This window comes from Juglans regia, chromosome 15 (assembly GCF_001411555.2).
Source record: "Juglans regia cultivar Chandler chromosome 15, Walnut 2.0, whole genome shotgun sequence".
In the NCBI taxonomy this organism is placed as follows: domain Eukaryota; kingdom Viridiplantae; phylum Streptophyta; class Magnoliopsida; order Fagales; family Juglandaceae; genus Juglans; species Juglans regia.
In genome coordinates, this window is record NC_049915.1 from 17,551,602 (window position 1) to 17,564,833 (window position 13,232).

A 13,232-nucleotide genomic window follows, 5' to 3' on the forward strand; every position below is an offset into this window, starting at 1 on the left:
TAAACTCTGCACAACCCCCCAAGAGAAAACCGCAACCCCTGGTAAAAATATAAAAGCAAATAACAAATGAATTATCAGCCAATGCACTGCAAATGGAAGAGCCAATACTGGCTCTCATGCTACTGGAAATGCAATCAAGCTTCAAGGGGAAAGAAAAAAAATTCAAAAGAAAAGCCAGAATATCCCATTATGGTAGACCATCACCACTTCCTCCTAGAAAGTCCAAGCAAGCTAATGAGGCAAACTCCAAAACCCTCCAGCAGAATGAAGACACTGGCTTGGAATTGCCAGGGACTAGTCCGACCCAAGGCAATCTGAAACTTAAAAACTAATATTAGGACCTATAATCCGAATGTAATCTTTTTGTCGGAAACCTTGGTGACTGATGAACGTACCATATCTATTGTAAATAGTTTAGGTTTCCACCATTTTGTTCATTTTCTAGCAGCTTGTAAAAAAGGGGGTCTCTTACTTTTGTGGCGTCCGGGAGTAGAATTGGAACCAATACAAATTAATATGAATGCAATTTTTTCAGTATACTCGGATCCTCCTTATCAACCATGGTTAATTACTTATGTGAATGCACCAGCCCAATGGAACTACAAAGAGAATTTTTAGAAACATCTAGACTCAACATACCAAGCGGCCCTTGGGTTTGTATGGGTGTTTTAATGATCTCATTGATAAATCTGAGAATCAAGGTGGGCACCCAACTAACATCAACCAAAGCAAATGTCTTAAAGCTCTAATGAACAGAATGACCTCATTGACATTGGCTTCACGGGTCCGAAATTCACATGATCAAATAACAGATATGGGAAAGCCCTTCTAAGAGAATGGCTAGACCGAGTAATAGCAAACCAAGAATGGAGGCTATTCTTCTCGGATGCAAAGATGCAACACTTAGTCTTATCAGCATCAGATCATCATCCACTATTGCTGCACACCACAAAACCTCTTTCAAATTTGAAGAATTCTAGATCAGAGAACCACTTAGCCATCAAATAATAAAAGAAGCATAGGACACAAGCTATCAAGGCAATCCGACCTATATTCTCTGCAAGAAAATCAAAACAACCAAATAAGCACTCAAATGATGGAATAAAACACACTTTGGGCATATCTAGAAGAATATATAATATCTAGAAAGAAAGTTGCATGAAATTCAAATTTGCCAAATGACACCTTACAATCAGGAAAAAGAAAGAGCCTTGCAGCTTAGACTGCACAAACAAAGAGAAAATGAAGAAACACTGTGGCGTCAAAAATCACGGATCACCGGGCTCATCTCTACGAATCTCAACACAAAATTCTACCATCTCACAACAACAATTCGAAGGAGAATAAATGCCATTGACTCCATCAAATTGGGACTAGGTAACTGGACAATGGACTCTCTCATTATTGAATCTTTATTTATAAATCATTTCAGATCAATATATACCTTTTCCTACCCGTAAATCTCGGAGCAGCTTGAAAATCCTTTTGATAAGCAAATTTTGGATCATGACAATGAAGAGCTCAATGCGATACCAAGCGAAGAAGAAATTTTAAGTGCACTAAGAAAAATCCCAAGCCACAAAGCACCAGGCCCAGATGGCATGATGGCACTTTTCTACAAGCATTATTGGGTGATCGTAGACAAAGAGGTGGTCCAGGCAATTCAAAATTTTTTCAGAAACGGTAAACTCCTGAAGCAGCTGAATCACACCAACATAGCTCTCATCCCAAAAATTCCAAATTCGAATACCCCAAGCCAATACCGCCCAACAAGCCTCACAAATGGAAGCTACAAAATTATCACGAAAATACTGGCAAACCGATTAAAACTTCTGTTACCAAATATTATCTCTCCCCTTTAGACAACTTTTGTCTCGAGCCGCAACATAAAAGAAAATATCATCATTGTGCATGAGCTATTCCACCATCTCAAAAGGAAAACAAGAAAAAAGGGATTAATGACCATTAAGCTGGACATGGAAAATGCTTTCGATCTAGTGGAATGAGATTTTCTTTTCATGGTAATGAGAGCATTGGGATTCAACCAATGAAGGCTAAGCATGTGTAACAACGACAACATTGTCCATCCTCATAAATGACTCTCCACAAGGATCCTTCAAAGCCCAAGGAGGACTCAGACAAGGAGACCTCTCTCGCCCTTTCTTTTCATACTAGTCATAGAGACACTCTCGGGAATACTGTTAAAAGCTTAAGCACAAAACACACTCGAGGGAGTAAAAATCAGCAAAAATAGCCCACCCATTTCACATCTACATTTTGTGGACAATACAATTATCTTTGCAAAAGCCACGAAAAGAAACGCTCAAGTTATCTCAGAAAGTTTAGCATCAGGAATGGATGGGGCAAAAAGTTAATATGAACAAATCCTCCATTTTCATCACAAGAAATACAAGCCCAACAATCAAAGCATCTGTATCTCAGTGGCTCCTTTACAAAGCATCCTCAACAAGAATGAAATATTTGGGCCTGCCAACCTCTTTTAACAAAAATAAAAAAGAGAGCTATAAAGAAATGTTAAGCAAAGTGAGGAAAAAACTGGAAGGTTGGAAATTGAAGCTATTATCACAGGCAAGAAAAACAATGTTGATCAGATTAGTGACAAACATCATCTCATTCTATCACATATGCTCCTTTCAACTCCCAAAATTAGTATGCAAAGCTCTTGACACAAGCTTCAAGAATTTTCTGTGGGGATTCCCAAAAGACAAAGCCCACAATATGACTTTAAAATCATGGAAATCCATATGCCTACCAAAACAAAATTAGGCAGACTTGGACTCAGATTGATGGAGAAAATGAATCAAGCGTTACTAGCAAAAACTGGATGGGAACTAAGCGAAGGACATAATGGTCTATGGTATTCGACCCTCAAGGAAAAATACCTTCAAAATACAAATTTGTGGAACGCCATCCCAAAACTGTGAGATTCCAGCATGTGGAAAGGTTTTCTTAAGACTAGAAACATTATCAAAAAAGGAAGATACTACCAAATTCTTAATGGACTCTCGGTCAATATATGGTCAGAATCATGGATTCCTTCCATGGAGAATTTCAAACCAAAGCCGATCCAGGGTATGGATCAAATCTACAATTCTATCACATTTTCAGAAATAATTGTTAACAACCCACGATCATAGGACACGACAAAAATGCAAAGTCTCTTTGATCAAGAAAGCGTCACAGAAATACAAAAAATTCCATAGCCAACAATTTTACAGGGGCAAGACAAAATCATCTAGACACCAAATCACAGCGAAACATTTTCGGTCAAAACAACTTTTATCATGTAACACTCAACAACCAGGGCTCTGAAACCACAAGACATAATAATGGAGCTTTTCAAGCCTCTCTAGAGCCTTAGAATCCATGACCGGCACAAGCTACTACTTTGTAAGCTACTCTAGAACATCCTCCCTACCAAAACAAGGATCAGCACAATTGTCCCTCAATTTGAATCAACAAAATGCCCAATACGCAACCAAGCAGAAGAAACTTTGCTATATCTTTTCTTAGAGTTCCCAATAATCCGGATGCTATGGCAACAAAGCAACTGGTCATTAAATCTAGCAAACTTGCCCATCAGCTTCATCTCAGACGGGATAATAATGATCATATATCCGGAACAAACATTGAGACTGCGAGACAAGGAAAAAAATCACGTCCAACTATTTGCTGTAATTATCATGGACTTTATTTGAAGGCAACGAAATGATATTGTCCATAATGACACCACCATATCTCTGGGAAAAGCAAATAGTCAACAGTGTCAAATTTATGAAGATTACAAAGAAGCATGCGAAAAGAAGCAAAACTGGCAAGAAGAAAATTGGAAGCCGCCTCCTCTAAATTTTCATAGCTTCTCCTTCGACACAGTAGTCAAAAATAATTTATCAGTGGCATCAATGGTACGGAGGAACCATGAAGGGGATATTCTGGAAATCAGAACTGAAAAAATTCAAACTTCAAACCCACTAATAGCTGAAGCTTCAGCAGCATTGCTTGCTTCCAAAATGACAATTCATCAGAATCTAGCAAATATTGAAGGCGACGCCCAAAATGTCATCATAGTTGTAGAAAATCTTGACTCCTCACTGTTCTGGCAAGTCTCCCACATTATTGCAGACATTCAACAAATCTTCCTTCATCATCAAGGATGGAAACTAGTCAAAATTCATCGATCTCAAAATCGATGTGCGCACTCAGTGGCGCAATGGGTAGCAACCAATCTTGTTTTTGGATGCCTACCCCTAGATAAGTTCCCTAGATATTTTCTGTATATTGACAATGAAAAAGATCTATCTTAAACTCTTGTAATTCTGTTTTTACTTTATAACATGCTTGATAAGGAAAAAAAAAAAAAAAAAACCGCAACAAAAAGTAAAGAAAATGATAAACTTATTACTATTTTACAACTCCATTTTTTTTTTCTTTTATAATCAAATAGATTTCATTCATAAAGAAGATCGGTACATATTTTTACAACTCCATTTTAAATGAATGTTGGTAGTGTAAAATTGAAGTTATTTTTAATGATACACGTACAAATCATTATCAACTTCAATTTTTATAATTAACTAATACAATCATGTCACTTTTAAATCAAAACAGTTCTCCATTTTATATAGAATTATAAGTTAGTTGTAAATTAATTTTCTTTTTTTGTTATTAATGAATTAGTACGATAACATGTGTTAGTTGTAAAATAAATTATAAAAGAATTATAAAAGAATTGAAGAGTTATGAGTAAATTGTGATATCCCATGCACAAGAATAAATTGAATAATAAATTGAGCAACAAATGATTCATTTAAACAGGAGTGGTGCTACATCCACCGAGACATTTCACCGATAAGGCCAAAAGGTTTTTTTATTTAATTTTTTTATATATGTTTTTATATTTTTAAATATTTTAAAAAAAATTATAATATTATTAAAAATTATTTTCTTAATGACTAAGTAACAAAAAAAAATTCAATCGATAGCCACCGTCGGTGACAGCTTTTGTCGATGGCTGTAGCTTTATTCTTTAATCCGCTTTCTTAACCATGCATGGAATGGCCATCATCTCAATATATTTTCTAAGTTTTGTGCTCCACTTTTTCATAACTCAACAATAAACTTGTTGTCACAAAACACATTAATGCATCTGGCAAATACACCCAATACCATGTTGTTAATAAAATGTTTAGTCTAGACCATGTTACTCACTGCTATGCCACACGTAATGTACCCAATTTCTATTGTAAACTTTGCAACACAACTCTATTTCTTACTTAATCAAGAAACAACAATTTACCTAAATGCGAATATGTATAATCACTTGTAGATTTTCTATAGGACAATGCTACGGCCATTGAGAAAGGTGACCCTGCATTGTATCGACAATGCAAATTGTATTTTTTTTTTAAACATTTTTTTAATCCCTTTAAAACATTTTCAAAAAAAAAGTCACAAGCTCATTAAAGACTTTCTTAATTATTAAGTAAAAAAACAAACTCGGTGTCTCGGCGGGAATATCATTTCCCTTTTTTATAAGCTACGTCGCCTCCAATGTTGGCATCACTATAATCATCCAATTGAAAATCACTAATTCCAAAACATAATTTCATTCATTTGACATATGATTCACTATCAGAACTTGTATTTGTCATTTGCATAGGCACAAGAAGCTGCTGCCACTGTTTAGGCATGCAATAGGACCTTTTATCATTTCTTAAATTTTCTCCTCATTTATTGACTACATATCCTTACTTAAAGTCTCATTCTTTATAAAGTAGTCAACTATATGGATGGAAGCAAGAATTATTCTCAACAGTTACATACTAAATAAATGAAAAATCTTTAAATGTAAGCATTGATAAAACCTCATTATATATTTTAGTAAGATTCAAGGCTCTGTTTTCTCTATATCCATGAGCAAGTCTCCCTAGCGGCGGAACCAGAAATTTGTTATAGGGGGGGCCGAGCAAAGTTAAAATTATAATAAAATATTTTTTATTCTATTTTTGAGTCAAAATAATTTATAAGATCAAAATAATTTTGTAGAGGAGGTTAAGATAATGTTTTAGAGAGAAAACCAACACAATATGAGATAATATAATCATATTAAATCATAAAAAGACTAATACATTTTTTTTTTCAAACTTTGGGGGGGCCATGGCCCCCCCTGTTTAGGTCCGCCACTGAGTCTCCCCTACCCCACGAGAAGGAGACATAAATTTTTTTTTTTTTTTAAGAAATAAGGAATACAAGGAGTGAATACAAGGAGTGAATACAAGCAGGTCCTTCCATATTAATAATATCCTCAGATATTCCTAAAGCATTTTTTGGTAGTACCTGAGCCACTAAATTTGATTCCCTGTTAACATGTTGAAGTATAGATTACAAACATTTCTTTTAAAGGAATTTTATGCATCAGTTACTATTCATTTTCACACTTCACACCTATAATTTTTTCTTTTCATTGGGTGTGAGGGTGTTTTCCATAAGGTGTGGGGTTTGGGATAGTGAATAGTGACTGACGAGAAGAATTTTTTTTTTTTTTATGTCAGCTACTAGCATTCTTGTACTGTTCTATTGTACTTTAGTACCTTCAATATCATCGACCACTTGAAAGGCATCTACCTCTAGAAGATGACCTTTGAGTTTCTTGATATTGTTTCGATTCAACCTCCTATTGAGTACAGTTGAAGGAGGAAGAAGATCAGGAAACAGAGATGGCAGTAGCAGAAGCCACGCCCCCGAGGCAGCAAAGAGTTCAGATTGAACCCATTTTTAAGACATTGAACCCATTTTTAAGACATATAAGTCTCGCATACTTCTTTTAAAAAAAAGTTAACAAATACAAAACTTTCGTGAGAAAATCTTTTTTTTTTTTTTTTTTTTAAATGTGTACAACAATTGCACATTCTGGAACTGTATCCAAAATAACTCTAAAGGTTTTCTCATTGTTCAAACATTTCAGTTTCAATGACCAAATTTCATCGTTCAATCGTTGCAACTCGAGATTTATAATTGAAGAATCTAAATTTTCTATTTTTTTTCATATGTCAAGAGTTATATGACATGTAACTGCATTTAGTAATGTTTTTTACTTCAACACTGGACTGATACTTACATATGTCATGTAACTCTTGCACAATCTTCATTTCATTATATGCTTTTGAACTATTAACACATCTGAGAAAAGTTCTTTTACACGACTAGCAACTTGCCAGCAGGAAGTGAGAGGAATGCACCATTTTATTTTTAGTCATACAGAGCTAACTGTTGTACAAGTACTCAATTAGAAACCATGCTCTCACTCTCTTTCACAAAGCCATCTCCCGTCCAGTCTTTGTCAGATTTTAAACCCTTTCTTATAGCTTTCCTCTGTTGAATTGCTTCTTGTTGCCTTTGTACCAAATCCGTATGAGTTGTGAAGTACTGAAGAGAAACCCTGGAAACCACCCAAAAACAAAACAAAAATGAAATGAATACATATTTCCACAATCAAGAACTCATTTATTCTGTTTACAATTTTCATTCATGAAAAGTTTTTCTCAAGTAAAGCAGATACCCCCTGAAATCCTCTATTGAAGAGAAATTGTGTGCTTTCATAAAATCCTTCAGCTCATCACTTAGTTTCTTCACAAGGCCATACCCATGCATCATAACCCCAGTACAGACCTACAAACATTTTTGAGAAGAGAAACAAATTTTATTAAAGAAAAAAGGGTGCTCCCAAATACACAATGAGTATACAAGAGATACACCTACAAAGAATTGTAAAAAGATCGAGAGAGTCCACAATAAAGCACACCAATCACTACCAAACAACCCTTTCAAACAGGCAAAGAGATCCACCACTCGATGAAGCAGCACCAATCAACTACTACAACTTGTCGCTTTCTTAAGTTATCCAAGGTAAGAAACTTCCCTAAGGTGGTTGTCCATACTAAAAAAAAAAAAATTACTCAGGAAGCCTTATTTTGCCAAATAATTTCCAAGGAAAAGGCCTATGGTCATGGGAACATGATTCATTGTAAAATAACTTCACTTCTAACACTCCTCTCTGGAGTGGCCCCAGACAGTAACTGGTGGGTCAGGAATTTATGAACCTGACCTATATATCAATTTGCACATGAGCAGAAGACAAATCTCAAAACAAAACAAAAAACTAATGTCAGTTTTCAAGTATGACCCAAAAAAGAAAGGAACCACTACGTCTTTGCAAGTCTAAAATAGATATGGAAAAAAATCATTGGCATAGTAAATTAATTGCACTATGAGCATCAAGCCAAATTGAGAGATCTTTTTATCCCAATTATGGCGTTAATTTGATTTTCCAAACACGTGGTCATTGGATGCAATGAAATTTTTCTGTATAGAAACAATAAGCTATTTCCTTGTACCTGAACCGTATTTGCTCCAAGAAGAATAAACTCTGCAGCATCTCCACCAGTCTCAACACCTCCAATACCAGAAAGCGACAAGTCTTTATCACCAAATTCTGACTTCATCATTTTTGCAATATTCATCACTTTTGCAAGAGCAATAGGATGGACTGCCTTTGAAGAGTAGCCCCCTGGAGTTGAGTATCTGTTAACAAAATTTAAGCATATGAATTTCCCATGAATGATAAGTAAATGCAAAAGTGCCATATTGATTCAAGATTACAAACCCCTCAACACAAGGCTCTGGACGTAAGTTGTCAAGATTTATTCCCATTACACTCATGATTGTGTTAATAGCAGATATCCCCTCGCATCCTGATGTTAGAGCCACCCTAGCTGGCTATATACAGAAATGATTATTATCACCAGAGTAAGAAACCAACCAACATATTACTGTACATGAAAGTAAAGAAAACATATTTTTTGACAGGCATCCAGAGGAAAAGGGAGAGAGAAAATGGAAAGAAAAAAAAAAAGTAAGTTCTTTAGTACTACATTTTGATTGATTCATTTATCTAGATCAGCTCTTAAAAAAGACCAAGGAAGAATGTGAAGAATGATGCTTCATCCCCCATCCTCTGAAATGTCATTGAAGTTTTGAGATTGGACTAAGTCATTATCTCTACAACCCTTATCATTAATGAATCACTGAATCCCACAAGATTGTGTGACTCAGGGAAAATTTCCAAAACGGAATAGAAAAACACTGGCTGAAATGCCAAAAGTCCATCCCACCAACGCTACATTATTTATACTAAAGGTACTTCTTTATTTATACAAAAGGTACTTCTAAAGAAGGGCTCTTTCAAAAGCTTACCCACTTTAATCAAAGATGTAAAACAGTACGCAGACTAGTTATTGGTTACATAAGAAAACAATTATTATCTCCTACCAAATGTACGGAAAGTACCAAATGCAGATCAAATGACCCAGCTAATACACCATTGCTGTTGACTTGACATGATTCACACTAGTTCTAGTCATTTCTAAAAAATTTCTCGTCATTGAGTCATCCAACTCGATAAACTTTCCTTATCCAAGCACTTGCAGCTTCAATCACTAAAGATATGGAACCACAAAAATTCTAGTATCAGTGCTAGCAATGCATGGGTCAAGCAAAATGTTAGTCTGGCATAATTTAGAGAGAGCAATACAGGCCAAAGATATGGGACCACAAATTTGCAGAATGTCATTCAAATTTGTTATGCGTAACATGTGCCTCATGCATCACATATTACCTACTTCACACATAAACCTTATGGAATAATCTAGGGGGGAAAATGGCAATACAACCTGTGTTATATCAGTGATGTTAGGAGTCATCTTTGCCCAAACAGGAACTGTAGCTTTTGCATTAATCCACCCAGAAACCTCTTCTAAAAGTGCACAATCCTGCCCAACAGCAGCACCCATTTTGCGCTCTGGCATACCATGGGGACATGAGAAATTGATCTCTATGGCATCCTAAAGGAAAATGTCAGAAATCTTAGATGACAAAAGCTTCTGCCAAAAGAAGTTTGTGTCACAGAAAGAATTTAGGCAATGACTGTAGCTTACAATTCCAGTTTGCTCAACTCTATCGATAAGTTCCTCCCAAGCAGCTTTATCATACTCCTCCATAATTGAAGCAATGAGAATCCTGTCTGGATACTCTTCTTTTAATTTCTTGAATTCTTTCAACATTGTTTCAAGAGGACGATCACTTATGAGTTCTATGTTCTCCCATCCAATAATTTGCCCTTTGGTAGAGCCATTTGCACCTGCTCGTAGTCGCGCATACCGAGGGGTCACATTTATAACTTTGGCAGCATCTAGTGATACCTAGCAAAACAATTAAGATTTAGGGCTAAATTTCCCAATGGAGGAAAACAGCACAGTTCAGATCCGGTAACAAAAAAAAATTATGCATATATATAATAAAAAGTAAAGGCATCATTGCCACTATACTTGAGAGTTTCCCTAAACACATACAAATTCTCATAAAGCTTTTGACGTTTTGGCATCAAGTTACAACATATACTGATAAAACATTTGAGAATATATCACCCAACCAAATACTTTCACCAGGCTTCTTTAATTTATATGAGTTGTACCCATCTAAACTATTCTGCAAATGCCATGAATAGCACTTTTCATAATTCCACTCGCGTTAGGGTCATGTTTTCTTCTATTTCATAGACCACAAAGTCCATTGACAACAACAGTCCTTTGACAACAACACTAACCAAGTAATGTTCGGACTTCCATGTTTTTTGGAGTGTGCTTCTCTTGAAAAGATGACTAATTACTGGTGCCATCGATCAGTCTTCATAGCACATGGCTAAAAGGATATCCTAAGACTAGTTTGTTTTTTTTTTTTAATCCATGAAATCCAAATATTAGCTTATTATCATCACCTTAATGTCTGTAAGTTAAAAAGTAGTTATTTTCTAGATATTGACTATATTGGATTAAACATCCTTAAAAGAGGAGAATATTGAAGAGAGCATCGCCTAAAGGCTTAAAGCAGCATACACTAGGTAGATAATTACAGGCTAGTAGGCTGTGTCCTGTGCAAAGCACCTAATATTTAATATTGTGCTGTACGATTTTCCCCGGGTTTTTTGAGACTTCAAATGATCTTTAGCCTTAAATGCCTCTAAATATCCAAGTCCTCTTCAATTACATCTATAATCCTCCCCTACATTATGGTCACCACTGCAATCGTTACTTATGCATCCCCATAAGTTAACTTTGGCCTTTTGAAACTCCAACTACAACTTGTTAGAAACCTAAGGGAAAATCTTCACCCCGTGTAACCCCTAATCACAGAATCGAACTTGTACTTTTGACGATTGTTAAGAAAGAGATCCCAGTGATTGAGCAGAGCTCAAGATCCAGAAATTAATCTCCTGGTTCAGGTTCCATATTAAGCCAGCAATGGGAGAATGCAAGGAGGATAAACTCCTGGTTCGGGTTCCATTTCAATGTGTTACTTTTAAAATAAAGGCGGTGCAGAACTCTTACGATGAAATTGAATACAGAACATAACTCTAGCCAAAGCATTGACTGTTGAAATTGGGAAAAGGAAAAAGTTTCAACTTATGGGATTACAAGTTACATAATTTATCCAAAAGAATCAATTTCAGGGTCCGCGAGGATACTTTTCATGGTTGATTACAGCACCAAACTCTGTGAGCTGTGAATATCAGAGAACATTGAATACGTGCCAACACGATAAAAGCAGCTCTTGACGATGCTATTATTAACTAATTTGAGAATTTGCAGAAAGTCTAATAACAACTTCTAAAGAAGTAACTAAAAACATTAAGATTATCCCAAATTCAAGTACTTTATACTCGATATCATATCAGCATCCAGAGAGAAAGAGACGTCACAGCTTTTTTTTTTTTTTCTTGCAACGTCTCGGCAACCAGACAAAACATAGCCGATACGGAGCGTAGAAAAAGAAGAACTTACAGTTTTGGCAATCACAGCACCCCATCCCTCATCAAAGGCTCTCTTCATGACGGTGTAGTTAGTCCCCGGAGGGCCAGACCCAATAACGAACGGGTTGGGCATGCGCAACCCATTGACAGTCACACTAAGATCGGGCTCTGCCCGAGCCTCTGAAGACGCAAACACCTTCAAACCAACTCTATTCGGACGAGCCCAGGTGGTCCTCGGACGAGGCCTGGCGAAGTCAGCCATCGAGTTCTTGCTCCTGATCTGAGTCAAACTAAGGGACGCCATGGATCAAAAGCTCTCACAGAAGTCTTGGGCTGAAGCCGGTGAAAACACGGAAGTAAGAAGAGACGGAAGCTAGCTGAATCTGCGCTGTAAGATAATATTCTTTGCGATCTGAGAGAAACGTGGAATCGTGGGGGTCGTTTGCGTCATGTAGTAGCATTTGGGCTTTGATTAATCAAAAGCCGAAATATCTGAAAATTTTAATAAGAATTTTAGAAGATTGATTATATTGCACAATGCACATGCAGATGCAGATATGGGATCCGATTCCCACAGATTCTCTTAATATTTTATTTTATAATTGAGAATGATGGAGATTGTGAGACTTCGTAACGGTGGACAAGAATACGTGGCGTATGGATTCACATCTTTTGAAAAGAGAAATATTTTATCTAAATTCATAAATTATTTGATATGTTACGCAGAATAAATTAGATTTAGTTTTGGTTTGATGAGTTTATTTGAGTTATTTATAAATAATAGTGAGTTAAGATGGTAGAGTGAAATTTATTGAGTTTATATGTATTTAGATATTAAGATGAGTTTATATGTATTTATGAAAAATTAAAAAAAGTACAAGTTTCATATGTAAATGAGTATTGAGTTAAAAAAATATTATAAGTTCCACGTGTAAAGAAGTTTTGAGTTAAGTATTATTTAGGAAAAATAATTTTCACACAATATTTTTTGATATATTTTACAAAATAACATCATTTTACAAAAATACCCTCATTTTATAACATTATTGTATAATGTGTTGTGTAATATGTTGTACAATGTGTTGTATGTATAGCATTACTCATTGTTTAGTGATTTGAAAGCTGTATGTTTAGATGTTAGGATATGTCTAAAACAAAACTCATTTGAGATGAGTTGAACTCATTCAATAATCCAAATGAAGTCTTAACGTATTATATGAAGTCATGTTAATCTATGAATTTATTTTTTATGTAATTTATTTTAAATAACATTTAACTTTTCGGAATAAGATTTTCTTACTTTTTAATAATTAATTTCCTTTTTTTTTTTTATTTATAGACAGATATG

General features: G+C 35.4%; 1 protein-coding gene across 1 annotated transcript; it reads right to left on the reverse strand.

The window, feature by feature from the left end:
* Positions 1 to 7,141: 7,141 nt before the first annotated feature.
* LOC108993229 (dihydropyrimidine dehydrogenase (NADP(+)), chloroplastic-like) lies at positions 7,142 to 12,401 on the reverse strand. Its single transcript, XM_018968066.2, has 7 exons — positions 11,916 to 12,401; positions 10,014 to 10,277; positions 9,750 to 9,920; positions 8,684 to 8,796; positions 8,415 to 8,601; positions 7,580 to 7,689; positions 7,142 to 7,459 (listed from the first exon to the last, which is right to left on the reverse strand). The coding sequence occupies exons 1-7, from the start codon at positions 12,186 to 12,188 to the stop codon at positions 7,303 to 7,305; spliced, it is 1,275 nt and encodes a 424-aa protein (XP_018823611.1). The 5' UTR covers positions 12,189 to 12,401; the 3' UTR covers positions 7,142 to 7,302.
* Positions 12,402 to 13,232: the final 831 nt, after the last annotated feature.